General features: G+C 49.7%; 1 protein-coding gene across 1 annotated transcript; it reads left to right on the top strand.

The window, feature by feature from the left end:
• The first annotated feature begins 273 nt into the window (after positions 1–273).
• On the top strand, positions 274–8,993 carry LOC117886656 (short chain dehydrogenase gsfK-like). Its single transcript, XM_034788660.1, has 5 exons — positions 274–524; positions 1,331–1,382; positions 6,770–6,957; positions 8,108–8,266; positions 8,788–8,993. Exons 1-5 carry the CDS (start codon positions 378–380, stop codon positions 8,839–8,841), a joined length of 600 nt encoding a protein of 199 aa, XP_034644551.1. The 5' UTR covers positions 274–377; the 3' UTR covers positions 8,842–8,993.
• The last annotated feature ends 5,803 nt before the right edge of the window (positions 8,994–14,796 follow it).

The raw sequence follows: 14,796 nt of genomic DNA, 5'->3' as shown, positions 1-14,796 counted from the left end.
GCCCCGTAGCCTGAGCCCCAAAAGCCCACGTCAGCTGACCCAGGCCAACCAGGGGCCTTTTATTCCAGTGTAAACATATCCGCTCAGTACATTTCCCAGACTGGAAGAGGAGCTCTGTGTAAGCTCAAAGCATGTCTCTCTTACTAACAAAAGTTTGTCCAATAAAAGTTATCACCTCACCCACCTTCCTTAATGTTGTAATCAAGGTGTGAGTAAGTGGGGTGTTATTCAGATCCCTGAACTGCCAACACTAGATAACTTTTAATCAAGAGGTTTAACTCTAGATCCAACACTGGTGTTAGGAGGAGCCCAAGCATCATTATTTAAGCTGAGCTGCAGGTGGGGAGCAAGTGGCTGGAAGCTGCAGCTCAGTGACAATGGCAGAGTTCAATGTCGGGAGCGTTCTGGTGACTGGATCCAATCGAGGAATTGGCCTGGGACTCGTGAAGCGATTTCTAGAGCTACCAAATCCACCAGAATGGATCTTTGCCACCACCAGGGAGCCGGATGGATCCCAAAGCAAGGTGAGGATGAAATCTGGTCTTTACAGGAAGGTTTGGGCAACTGATGGCCCAGAAACAGCCTGAGAATTGGGTTTCCCTGCAGTACAGGCTGCAAAGATGGGATAAGATAAGGAGCGGGTTCCCTTTAAAAGCATTTGAGAGGCTCAAATGAGAAACCCAGAGCTCACTGTAAAACTCAAACACTAGTTTGAGTCTCAGCTCAGGAATAGAGAGGCAAGATGCTACCAATATTTTAACAAGGGGCTTGTTATAAAATGTTCCACTGTGGCCTGTGATAAACCCCATGCCCTAAAGGTATCTAGAGAGGGCTGACTCCGTCAGAGACAGGACAGAGAAATCACCCAGGCCCCCTACATTTCCACATTTGTTTGCCAGAGGCTGGGAATGGGAGACAGGGGATGGGTCACTTGATGATTACCTGTTCTGTTCATTCCCTCTAGAGCACCTGGCATTTGCCACTGTCGGAAGACAGGACACTGGGCTAGATGGACCTTTGGTTTGACCCAATATGGCCATTCTTATGTCCTTATGTGGTGAAATTTTGTAACCGGGTCTCCTGTGACACCCCATCCCCACTGCACAAGGCTGCAGAGGAACCTCTCTGAGGTATCTGGTTCACTCACCCACATGCCACTTGTTGTGGGACAGGGGAGTTCCGGGAGTTGGCTGCTCCATGCTCAGTCACCAGCATCTTCCTTGAGGGTTTCACCCAATCCCAGGTACTGCACAGCTGAGGTCAGAGCCATCCTACACACTGATCATCTTCCAGGATTTTTCTAACCAAGTGAAAATGTTTCTCTTTCCAGGAGGTAATGGAGCTGGCATTGAAGCATCCAAACCTGGTGGTGCTGCAGCTGGGTATGTAGCCATCTCTGCATCTATTCATTCAGACATGGGAGGCCTTGGGAGGAAGACGAGGGGCCCAATTCTCCATGGGTGGCACAATGTGGTGCCACACTTGTGCATGGTTGTGAAGCACTAACAGTTCAGAGTGGAGCATGTCACACCCACTCTGTCCCGCTGTAATGGCTGACCGCTAATAGAGTTACTCTTAACTCAAGTGGAAGAGACCCATGATTTTAGTGCTGAAGGTACAAACCCAGTGCGGGTTCTATGCCTTATCCACTTAGGCCTGGTCTACACTATGACTTTAATTTGGATTTAGCAGTGTTAAATCTAATTAGCCCTGCACCCATCCACACAACGAAGCCATTTATTTCGAAATAAAGGGGTCTTAAAATCTATTTCTGTACTCCACCCCGACGAGCGGAGTAGCGCCGAAATCGATATTGTCATTTCGAATTAGGGTTAGTGTGGCCGCAATTCGAGGGTATTGGCCTCCGGGAATTATCCCACAGTGCACCATTGTGACCCTCTGGACAACAATCTGAACTCGGATGCACTGGTCAGGTAGACAGGAAAAGCCCCGCGAACATTTGAATTTTATTTCTTGTTTGCCCAGCGTGGAGAACACAGGTGACCACAGAGAGCTCATCAGCACAGGTAACCATGCAGGCCAATAATCGAAAAAGAGCACCAGCATGGGCTGTATGGGAGGTACTGGATCTGATCGCTATATGGGGAGAGGATTCAGTGCTAGCAGAACTTCGTTCGAAAAGACAAAATGACAAAACTTTTGAAAAAATCTCTAAGGGCATGATGGAGAGAGGCCACAATAGGGGGTCAGATCAGTGCTGCATGAAAGTCAAGGAGCTCAGACAAGCCTATCAAAAAACAAAGGAGGCAAACGGTCGCTTCGGGTCAGAGCCGCGGACATGCCGCTTCTACGCCGAGCTGCATGCAGTTCTAGGGGGGGCCGCCACCACCTACCCCACCTCTGACCGTGGATTCCGTGGCGGGGATAATCTCATCAGCTACACCTGAGGATTCTGCGGACAGGGAAGAGGAGGAGGAGGAGGAGGACGAGCTTGTGGAGAGCACCAGCACTCCGTTCTCCCCAACTGCCAGGATCTTTTTCTCAGTCTGACTGAAGTATCCTCCCAAGCCAGTATCCAAGACCATGACCCCATGGAAGGGACCTCAGGTGAGTTTACTTTTTAAAATATAAAACTTGTTTTAAAAGCAAGCATTTTTAATTATTACTTTGCCCTGAGGACTTGGGATGCATTCGCGGCCAGTACAGCTACTGGAAAAGTCTGTTAACGTTTCTGTGGATGGAGCGGAAATCCTCCAGGAACATCTCCATGAAGCTCTCCTGGAGGTACTCCAAAAGCCTTGCCACAAGGTTTCTGGGCAGTGCAGCCTTATTCTGTCTTCCATGGTAGGACACTTGACCACGCCATGCTTGCAGCAAGTAATCTGGTATCATTGCATGACAAAGCCTGGCACCGTATGGTCCTGGTGTTTGCTGGCATTCAAGCAACATCTGTTCTTTATCTCGCTGTGTAATCCTCAAGAGAGTGATATCGCTCATGGTAACCTGGTTGAAATATGGGAATTTAATTAAGGGGACAGAGGTGGCCGTTCCTACTGGGCTGTTTGCCTGTGGCTGAAAAGAAATCCTTCCCTGCAGTTAGCCAAGCGTGGGGGGGGGGGGGAGGCAGGGGGCGTGGAAATTCGCCCTGAGCTTTTCACATTTGGCTAGGAGGGATCTTCCCTGATACCAGCCACGCGGTGGGGGGGAGGGATAAAGCAATCATCCAGAGAATTGTATGGGGGGGGGGTGTGTAGTTTGTTTTCTGCTGCTGAAGGTTAACAGGAAAACTGCAGCACTTAACGGGCTTTGCTTGGTATGTGGGAAAGGAGGGCACAGAAGCCAAAAGACAATGGCTTACCATGGCCGCATGCAAGCCGAATTCTGTTGCCCGGACCCGCGTCTGTGATCTCTAGCAGCAAAGCCACAGGCACTCAATATTAAGAGGCAAAATGGGACCTTGCACAGAAATCACATGTGCTATGTAATGTGAATAGTGTTGGTCACCGTGAAAGAGTATAAGCATTGTTCTGCAAAATGTATCTTTTAAAAAAATTCTCTCCTTTTTTCCCTCCCTCCAGCAGCTGCAAATTTTTCAAGCCTCCCTCCTCCGTCCCGAAGGCTATCTCAGATAAGGCATCGGAAAAAGAAGACGCAAAATGAGATGTTCGCAGAAATCATGGAATTCACCCGCAGTGAAAGAGCTCATCTGAATGAGTGGAAGGACACAGTTTCAAAGTATAGGAAAGAAGTCAGTGAACGTGAGGACAGGAGGGACCAACGTGAGGACATGAGGGACCAACGTGAGGAGAGGAGAGACGCTCGAGATGAGAGGTGACGGCAGGAAGATCGGAGGAGGCAGGATGCAACGCTGGGGCTGCTGTGTGAGCAAACAGATATGCTTCGGCGTCTGGTGGAGCTTCAGGAATGGCAGCAGGATAACAGAGTGCCGCTACAGCCCCTGTATAACCCCCCTCCACCCTCACCATGTTCCATAGCCTCCTCACCCAGACGTGTAAGAATGCGGGGGGGGGGGAGGGGAGGCGAGGCTCCATACACCCTCCCATTCCACCCCAGTGGACAGCCCAAGCAAAAGGCTGTCATATTTTTAACCTTTTTTTAGTGGCCTTTTCCTTCCTGCCGATCCTCCTCCCAAACCCCACCCGGGTTCTCTCCCTCTTTTTATAATCAATTAATAAAGAATAAATGATTTTTAAACGATAGTGACTTTATTTCCTTTGAAAGCAAGCTGGGGGAAGGGGGAGGGTGGGTTCCTTACAGAGAATGAGTCAATAAAGGGGACGGGTTTTCATGAAGGAGAAACAAACAGAAATTTCACACTGTAGCCTGGCCAGTCATGAAACTGGTTTTCAAAGCTTCTCTGATGCACAGCGCTTCCTGGTGTGCTCTTCTAATCGCTCTGGCGTAATCAGCAGCCAGGCGATTTGCCTCAGCCTCCCACCCCACCATAAGGGTCTCCCCCTTATTTTCACAGAGATTGTGGAGCACACAGCAAGCAGAAATAACAATGGGGATATTGGTTTGGCTGAGGTCTGAGCGAGTCAGTAACGATCGCCAGCTTTTAAACAGCTAAATGCACATTCTACCACCATTCTGCACTTGCTCAGCCTGTAGTTGAACAGCTCCTGATCCTGTCCAGGCTGCCTGTGTATGGCTTCATGAGCCATGGCATTAAGGGGTAGGCTGGGTCCCCAAGAATAACTATTGGCATTTCAACTTCCCCAATGGTTATTTTCTGGTCTGGGAAGTAAGTCCCTTGCTGTGGACATTTAAACAGATTAGTGTTCCTGAAGATGCGAGCTTCATGAACCCTTCCCGGCCAGCACACGTTGATGTTGGTGAAACGTCCCTTGTGATCCACAAGTGCCTGCAGCACCATTGAAAAGTACCCCTTGCGGTTTATGTACTCGGTGGCTTGGTGCTCCGGTGCCAAAATAGGGATATGGGTTCCATCTATCTTCCCACCACAGCTAGGGAATCCCATTGTGGCAAAGCCATCCACTATGACCTGCACATTTCCCAGAGTCACTACCTTTCATAGCAGCACCTCAGTGATTGCTTTGGCTACTTGCATCACAGCAGCCCCCACAGTAGATTTGCGCACTCCAAATTGATTCCCAACTGACCGGTAGCTGTCTGGTGTTGCAAGCTTCCACAGGGCTATCGCCACTTGCTTCTCAACTGTGAGGGCTGCTCTCATCCTGGTATTCTGGCGCTTCAGGGCAGGGGACAGCCAGTCACAAAGTTCCATGAAAGTGCCCTTACGCATGCGAAAGTTTCGCAGTCACTGGGAATCATCCCACACCTGTAACACTATGCGGTCCCACCAGTCTGTGCTTGTTTCCTGGGCCCAGAATCGGCGTTCCACGGATAGAATCTGCCCCATTAACAACATAATCTCCAAAGTACCAGGGCCCGTGGTTTGAGAGAATTCTGTGTCCATGTCCATGTCCTCATCACGGTTGTCGCTGCGCTGCCGTCGCCACCGCCTCCTCGCCTCGTTTTTCTGGTCCTGGCTCAGCATAAACTGCACGAGAATGCGCGAGGTGTTTACAATGTTCATGACTGCTGTCTTGAGCTGAGCAGGCTCCATGCTTGCCGTGGTATGGAGTCTGCAGTGTTCACCCAGGAAAAAAGGCGTGAAATGGTTATCTGCCGTTGCTTTCATGGAGGGAGGGGTGAGGCTGTACCCAGAACCACTTGCGACAATGTTTTTTGCCCCATCAGGCACTGGGATCTCAACCCAGAATTCCAATGGGTAGGGAGACTGCGGGAACTATGGGATAGCTATGGGATAACTACCCACAGTGCAACGCTCTGGAAATCGACGCTAGCCCTGGTACATGGATGCACACCACCGAATTAATGTGCTTAGTGTGGCCGCATACATTCGACTTTATACAATCTATTTCCAAAATTCAAATTATATAAATTTGGATTAATCCCGTAGTGTAGACATACCCTAAGTCCCCATTAAGTGTGCCCAAGGGACTGATATTTCATCTCATACCAAATCTTGCAATACCCCCATGGCACCTGTAGCATGGTGTCTCTGTGCAACTGCTGCACATTGTTTGCAGTTTCCTAGCCCGCAAATTCCAATAACCTCTCCCTGCATGCAGAGCCAGCAGCCGTTTTGTTCTCAGAGGTTCAGCAGCTTGTTACGGAGGAGAGAGACACACTGTGCTCTCTCATGGGAACTTTAATTCTTTCTTATGAGTTTCCAGGATCTAAAATAAAAGCCACATTAGATTGAAAGCTGTGGGTTTCTATTTGGATCCAGAAAAAACATCATGATGATGCTTTATAATTTGTATAATGCTAGCAGCTGGGACTCCCAATCCAGGATCGGAATCCCATTGTGTTAGGTGCTGCACAGACCAGTAATAAAGAAGACAGTCCCTACCCCAGACAGATCCCAGTGCCAGACACAGCAAAGCAGGCAAATGGGACACAGTTTGGTTAAGAAACAGAAATGAAATCTCAGCTCAGCACGCACCTGCCTGGGTGTGATTTGCAGACACCACAGCACAGGTAGGTTTTAAGGAGGCAGTGCAAAGAGGATAAGCATAATTATTTACAAATGTCAAGGGATTTCCCCTGCCCCTGGAATCAGAGGCAGCGTGGGAGAGTTCCCAGAGGGGCTTGAGGGAGATGCAAGCGAGTTAGTGAGGCTGCTTTCATTGGCCAGCCGAAGACAGGGTCAACAGCTAAATGGGCTGGTAGAGCTGATAGACAGGGCAGAGCTGCTATAGGAAGGATGTTTCTGAATCCCCTGTGCTGTCTGTAGATGTCACAGATCCAAACAGCATAAAGGCAGCTGTGCAGAGAGTGGAAGACCATGTGCAGGGACATGGACTGAATCTCCTGATAAACAATGCTGGCATCGCACGGATGACCACAATGGAGAATGAGAACGCTGAGACCATGGCAATTGTATACCTAACTAACACAGTTGGGCCTCTGCTGGTGAGCCAGGTAAGAATACACCTGACATCCAGGAAACTCCTCTGACACTAAGCCAAGACTGCCCTGGAACGAGCTGAGACGCTTGGCTAAGACAAATTTTTGACTCATTTTTTAAAAACAAGGTGGTCTGTAGCTTCAGACTCAAGAGAAGCAACGAAGAGTCCTGTGGCACCTTATAGACTAACAGATGTATTGGAGCATAAGTTTTTGTGGGTGAATACCCACTTCGTCAGATGCATGTAATGGAAATTTCCAGAGGCAGGTATAAATATGCAGGCAAGAATCAGGTTGGAAATAACGAGGTTAGTTCAATCAGGGAGGATGAGGCCCTCTTCTAGCCGTTGAAGTGTGAACACCAAGGGAGGAGAAACTGCTTTTGTAGTTGGATAGCCATTCACAGTCTTTGTTTAATCCTGAGCTGATGGTGTCAAATTTGTAAAGGAACTGAAGCTCAGCAGTTTCTCTTTGAAGTCTGGTCCTGAAGTTTTTTTGCTGCAGGATGGCTACCTTTACATCTGCTATTGTGTGGCCAGGAAGGTTGAAGTGTTCTCCTACTGGTTTTTGTATATTGCCATTCCTAATATCTGATATTGCCGGCTATCCCTCTGATACTAGACTCAAGAAAGATGCTCTAACATCCCCTTTGAACCTTGAGCACCAAAGCACAGTCTTCTACCACTTGGGCTAATGAAATAACTCCACTAGCTGGTCGCAGTAGTAGGTTGTTATCCCTTAGTTCCTCAGTCAGTATATCACATGTTCTCTTCTGGTTCAAAGGCTGTACCAGAGGGCCATGCAGCTATAAGGGTGAGGGCCAGATTGTGCCCTGCCAAGGAGCCCCTTCCCCATGATGCTCCTACCCAGAGATTGGGCACAGGCCCAGACCATGCACAAAAGGACTGTGCAGGGCTAGTGCCTGCAGCAGGGCTCACCTCTCGGAAGGAGCAGAGCAGGCTCCCTTCAGGGAGAGCACACTCTGACCTATAGAAGGGTTTGCCAGTCATCATATTCCCAAGAACTATGGGATGCACCAACTGCCTGAATCACAGACTCCATCTTTAGAGCCTCCCTCTCCCTGACATTAACATAATTGATGGGCTCCTTCCCTGGTACAGTGGTGTCACCCCTGTCGTAACACAGTCATCGGTATCTCCCTCAGGAGTTCCTGCCATTGCTGAAGAAGGCTGCCCAGCAGAGTACGCAGACAGGGCTGAGCTGCAGGAAGGCCGCCATTGTCAACATGTCCAGCACGGCTGCTTCCATAGCACTTGTTACATCATGGGAACTGCTGCCAGACCCCAGCTACCGCTGCAGCAAGGTACAATACGGGACCCCTCTCACTTCTTTCAAGTGTAACTAGCCTCCTCTGCTGCGCCTTCTGTACACCTCAGTCTCCCACCCTGCTTCCCTGCAGAGCTTCTGCCCCAGAACCTCCCTAGCCTCCTCCTGCCTGGCTTCTTGCTACAGATTTAAGGAAACAGTGCACGTGTCCCTGCATCTCCCCCTTTATAGTCAACCTTTCGCCAGAATTACTGTTTAACAACAAATCAGAGATCCGGACGTATTACCAGCTTCCAAACTCATCCAGCTTTGGTCGCCATTGGGCAGTGAGGAGGGCTGTCTTCAGTGGGATCCTTTCCCCACTCTGAGACTGCCAGGAATGTTATTGCTACAAGGGTCACAGGAATTCAGCTGGGTTTGGAACCAGCTGCTGGTGCCATCTGTTCCTTGTGTACTGAACCCTGGATGAGTCTCAGCTGTGTAGAATCTCAAGGTGTAGCTACAGCCAATGCCAACAGCTGGGCTTGGCCAAGGATTTTCCTTCTTTCGTTTTATCAGGATTGGGTCTCCTGGTTTCTGCTTGGCTCAGCATTCCAGCCTATAAAAGGATAAAACCAGAGATTTCTGGGATTTGGTATCTCACAGCCTTGTATCCTTTACGCAGGGGCAGCAAAGATTGAAGATTTATTGTGAGGTGGGCAGTTTTCTTTTGATCTGTTGCTGGAGTTGCCAACCCTCCAGGATGGGCCTGGAGTCTCCCAGAATCAGCATCGATCTTCCAGTGACTATTGAAAGCAATCCAGGAGATTTTAATGGGATATTTTAAGAAAATGACATCATGTTATGTTGGGGGGGGTGAGGGTTGAATCTCCCAGAATAGCTTCAGTGAGAGTTGGCAACCTTATCTGTCACCCCGAGCAGCTGAGCTGGGTTTGTCCACTAAGTGAAGTGGGAGCTGCCCTTTAGTTCAGCAGTACTGCTTATGTATGAAGCTCCTCACCTTCCGCCCAGTGCTATTTATCTCCTCCCCTGTCAGCCCAGATGACACCCCCTCCACCCTTGCATATCAGTACTGTGGGATCGGGGGTCATGTCCTGTAGGGAAGATGCCTCTCTGTCCTGTGCTCTTATCTCTGCTCACCATGTGTCCCACCCACAGGCTGCTCTGAACATGATCACCAGGTGCCAGTCCTTGGCGTACAAAGACTATGGGATTCTGTGCACTTCTATCCACCCTGGCTGGGTGAAAACCAGAATGGGAACAGAAAAGGTAGGGGTCATAACACATTTACAATCTCTTGGTTAGGGTGACTGGCCACTTCCATCCAGAGCACATCAGAGGACCTTACAGTCTTGGTTCTGCCACAAACTCATCTGTACACCCAGATCACAACTACGTTAAACTGGAGTGAAGACTGGAATACTTATCAATACTATACGGGTAAACCATTCCAGGGATGTTGTAATTATCCCCAAAACTAACATTACAAACCCAGGAAATCAGAGTTAAGGTTAGACTTAAAGTGTGGCTTTTGTTTGGGAATTTTGTTTGGTTTGTTAAATTACTCTGAGAAGGAGAATGGTTCCTTCGTGGGCTGGGATGGACAAATCTATCCCTGGTGAGAGATGAGCTTGCCAGGTGTGATTAGATCATAGAGGTGCCGGCTGTGTTACCTGTACATGACACACCAATAAACAACCTGAGCTGAATTACAACCCATTTCTTGAACCTTTCTCCTCTGCTGGGCTCTGATGCAGGTGGGAGATCCATTTAACCCTGCTATGCTGTTACTGAGCCGTCTAGAGAGCTGAACATTCAGGTACCTCAGGCGGGAACAGCTGGTTCTAGAGGTGGGCAAGCAGGGCAGTAACTTCCAGGGGGCACAAATCTGCTCTGCAGCTCAGCTTTTTATTTTTATTTTTTGGCTCCCGTCCAACTGGCTGGCTCTTTGTGTGTGTGTGCTTATGTGCATGCTTGGTTTCTCGGGAGTAGGTGGGGCCAAAAATATTGGAAACATTTTCTGCCCTGGCTGGCAAAACAGCTAGGGCCACTCCTAACCTTGGGCCCAAGGGTAGAAAACATGAATTGCAGGCCCGCCATTGTGGATGACACATGCGTGCCATGCCAAATGAGTGTGTCTGTGTGATGGCGCCACTCTGCACAATGAACCGCAGACATGTCCCAAACAATTAGAGAGAATGTTTGTCAAGTCTGTATTTTGTTGAGAAACCAAAGATCCCAGTCTCGCTGCATCAGTGCTGGGATGTCTCACTGCAAACCATGGAGAGCTGCGTGGGTTGCTCTTCTAGCAAGGATCTAGGAGTTTTAGCCAATCACATTTGTTTGCTGAGTCGAGTAGGAAATATGTGCAAGCTCATGGTCGGGTTTCTTCTATGGCCATTGGGGCATGTGGTGAGAGGCACAGGCGGCGAGTTATAGGGGCCCGTGGTGCCTGTACTCCTCCAATATTCAGGAACGTGGGCCCGGCTCCACCAATGTTTAGGCTTATATTTTCAGAGCCGTCCCGTCCATAGAACAGACTGGGGCAACTGCCCTGGGCCCCATACTTTGGGGGGCCTGCACTTCAGGGGGATGCAGGGTCCAGGGCAGCCTGGGGGGCTTAGCGGGGGTCCTGGAGCTGGCAGCAGGGAGCAACCCGGACCCAGCCTGCCCCGCTTGCCCCGCCTCTTCTCGTCCCTGCTCCGCCCCCGCTCCACCCCAAGACTCAGCCCCGCCTCTTTCTGCCCCTGCTCTGCCCCTGCCTGTTCCCACCCCTGCTCCACCCCATCCCCATTCCACCCATTCCCCCAAGTTCCCACCCTTCCTCTTTCTGGCTTCTGCCCCCTTCCCCAGGCGATGCCGGAAGCTGGGAGGGGCGGGTCTCTCACTGCTGCCGGTGCCATGCCCCCCGTTAACCCCCTCGGCCATCCTGGACCCCGCATCCCCCTGCAGCACAGGGCCCCCCAAAGTGTGGGGCCCGGGTCAGTTGCTTCAGTCCATCCTATGGATGGGATGGCTCTGCTTGGACCTGTTCTGGGCACCACACAAAATTATACACACCTGGTGCCCATGGTGAGAGGACTCCCAGTTCAGCCATCCTGCAGCTCCCCACTCAACTCTGAGTTCACGTGAGGATAAATGCTCCTGCTGAGCAAAACCTAATCAAACAGCATCTAATAGACTGAAACTCAGCAGCAAGATACGGACCACAGCCTCAGACCAACATACACAGCACTAACAATGCCCCGAAAGTCCTGTCCCAGTGTGCACTGGGCTCAGGATAGACCTGGATTGATTCTCAGGGGGACACTGAATGGAACAGGTATTTTTGGTTCCCACCTTCCACCTACCTCTTGTTCCTTTGCCCATTTAAAAATTGCCACAGCATTCTCTTTCGGTGGCAGGTAGCGGCCAATCTCAGGGTGTGCTCTGATTAGTTCTTTTGCATCTTGATTACAAAAGTTTATATGGAACACTTCTGTCCTAGAAGCTGAGATTTGAATAATAGCTGAAAGCTGTTGCTGAGGATGCTCCAACTCCTAGAGCTGCTAGAACTTCTCTGGTCATTTCCCAGAATAAGGTGTAAGTTACCCCAGCATGGGGAGTGCACTCATTGATCCTCACCGTGTTGGCTGCAAGAGTAACCAGGCTTTTAATTCTGGTACCGATGATTTGGGCAGGAAGGGGGCATCTGAGAGGCCAGCAAAACCCCTCACCACCGAGGAGCAGCCTTTACCTCCCACATTGCGAAGCCTGGCTAAGGTCCACCCTCCATCCCAGTCCCCCTGTTCAGGGACTACTCCATCTGTGCAACCTGAGGGGGCACAGAATGACTTAGCTCCACCCTCTCCACACCAGCCCACAATGCTAGCAGGGCTCACATGGGATCTGGGTAGAATAATCTATGCCTGATCTTCCTCAAGCTGGGAATCCCTCGACACAGGCCCTAGAGCAGGGATAGGCCTTATAGCAGTGGTCCCCAAAATATGGGGCACGCCCCACCAGTGAGGGTGCAGATGAACATTTAGGGGGGCATGGCGGGGCCAGGCCAGCCTCCACGGGGGGCAGTGAGGGAGCACTACCCAGCCTCACTCTGCCCCAGCTCTGCTCTGGCTCCACCCTCAGCAGAGGCTCCACTCCCAGCCTGCTTCCAGCCCAGCCCTGGCCCACCCCCAGCTGTGGCCTTGGCCTTAGCCCATGGCTCCCGGTCCAGCCCCGTCCCTGTCTGTACTCCTGGTGTTTGGGAGGAGAAACATTCCACTGCAAGGCAAGAGATCTGAGTCAGCCATACTGCTGGTTCATGGCATCTGTCTGTAACGGGGGCCTTCCTCCAGCTTCCTTGCAGAAATGACACAGAGTCCACTAGGTGTGCCCTTAATGACACTTCATTTCTAGTTCCCTTCACCAATATCACCACAGTCCCCCATGCTCCCACCTATTTACAATCCTTGTCAAGCTTTAGGCCCTCGCAGCAGGACTTGGGGGGAAACAGAGATCTTCCTACTCTGAGCCTCTTATGGCTAGGCTCAGCTAGCCCTGTTTTGTTTGCTTGTTTGTTTGCTCGTTCATTCATTTCTCGCCATCTCCTTGCACTGTCTTCCTGTGCCTCTTTTATCATCAGTGGGCTGATGGGGACAATTGAGTTCTTACTCCACCAGCCTGATTAGATCATTACCACAATCAGCTTCTCCTTGGTCCCTGGAAAAACCATGGAGCAGGTCCTCAAGGAAACCATTTTGAAGCACTTGGAGGAGAGGAAGGTGATCAGGAACAGTTAACATGGATTCACCAAGGGCAAGTCATGCTGACAAACCTGATTGCCATCTATGATGAGATAATGGGCTCTGTGGATATGGGGAAAGTGGTGGACATGATATATCTTGACTTTAGCAAAGCTTTTGATATGGTCTCCCACAGTATTCTTGCCAGCAACTTAAAAAAGTATAGATTGGATGGATGGACTATAAGGTGGATAGAAAGCTGGCTAGATTGTCGGGCTCAACAGGTAATGATCAACAGTTTGATGTCTATCTGGCAGCTGGTATCAAGTGGAGTACCCGAGGGGTCGGTCCTGAGGCCAGTTTTGTTCAACATCTTTATTAATGATCTGGATGATGGGATGGATTGCACCCTCAGCAAGTTCGCAGATGACACTAAGCAGTGGGGAGAGGTAGATACACTGGAGGGTAGGCATAGGGTTCAAAGTGACCTAGACAAATTGCAGGATTGGGCCAAAAGAAATCTGGCGAGGTTCAACAAAGACAAGTGCAGAATACTGCATGTTGGATGGAAGAATCCCATGCACTGCTACAGGCTGGGGACCAACTGGCTAAGCAGCAATTCTGCAGAAAAGGACCTGGGGATTACAGTGGATGAGAAGCTGGATATGAGTCAGCAGTGTGCTCTTGTTGCCAAGAAGGCTAATGGCATATTGGGCTGCATTAGTAGGAGCACTGGCAGCAGCTGGAGGGAAGTGATTATTCCCCTTTATTTGGCACTGGTAAGGCCACATCTGGAGTATATTGAGTCCAGTTTTGGGTCCCCCACTACAGAAAGATGCAGACAAATTGGAGAGAGTCCAGTGGAGGGCAACAAAAATAATCGGGGGGCTGGGGCATATGACTTACGAGGATAGGCTGAGGGAACTGGGCTTGTTTAGTCTGCAGAAGGGAAGAGTGAGGGGGGATTTGCTAGCAGCCTTTAACTACCTGAAAGGGGGTTCCAAAGAGGATGGAGCTCGGCTGTTCTCAGTGTTGGCAGATGACAGAACAAGGAGCAATAGTCTCAAGTTGCAGTGCGGGGGGGTGGGGTCTAGATTGGATATTAGGAAACATTATTTCAGTAGGAGGGTGGTGAAGCACCTGAAAAATGACCAGTGGGGATGTCCCATGGTTACTATCAAAGTAGAAGGGGATTTGGGGAGCCTTATACAGTGAGTATTGGTATATACAGGTGTGACGTTCCACTCTATATTATTTTATGAAAATATGCTAATGAATGTGAATATAATGTAACTGGAATATGTTTCCAAACTTAGCTGTGGAAAAATAAAAGCTCTAGTTAATATTCAAGGCCCCGACCCAAAGCCAATAAAGCAATACCAATATTCTGCTGAGGCCCACGAGGGAATCAAACCCACCATTAAGGCACTCATCCAGCAGAATATACTGATCCCGTGTGAGAGTCTCTGCAACTCACCTATTTGGCCCGTAAGAAAGGCCAATGGGACGTGGCGACTTACCGTTGACTATAGGGGACTTAATAAGGCTACACCATGGATGGCCCCGGTGGTGGCCAAGTTCCCTGAGATAATGTCATTGATCACTGTGGGTGCCCAATGATACTCAATGATTGATCTGGCAAATACATTTTTCTCTATTCCATTAGATCCAAAATGTCAATACAAGCTGGCATTCACTTATGATGATAGACAACTCACTTTTACAAGAGTACCACAAGGGTTGCCTAACGCACCTACTATTTGTCACCAACAGGTAGCAGGCATGTGGAAGAAAGTGAGAAACTCAGATGGGGTAATAAGCTACGTAGATGATGTGCTTATTGCAT

Source organism: Trachemys scripta, chromosome 13 (assembly GCF_013100865.1).
Source record: "Trachemys scripta elegans isolate TJP31775 chromosome 13, CAS_Tse_1.0, whole genome shotgun sequence".
NCBI classification, from domain to species: domain Eukaryota; kingdom Metazoa; phylum Chordata; order Testudines; family Emydidae; genus Trachemys; species Trachemys scripta.
This window is presented reverse-complemented; position numbering and strand designations above follow the sequence as displayed.

What these genes read in the sequence shown, in the direction of transcription:
- LOC117886656 (XM_034788660.1), top strand. Translation starts at nt 378, where the DNA reads ATGGCAGAGTTCAATGTCGGGAGCGTTCTGGTGACTGGATCCAATCGA. An exon ending in CGGATGGATCCCAAAGCAAG is followed by an intron (nt 525 to 1,330) that starts GTGAGGATGAAA and finishes TTCTCTTTCCAG; the next exon opens with GAGGTAATGGAGCTGGCATT. An exon ending in GGCCTCTGCTGGTGAGCCAG is followed by an intron (nt 6,958 to 8,107) that starts GTAAGAATACAC and finishes TATCTCCCTCAG; the next exon opens with GAGTTCCTGCCATTGCTGAA.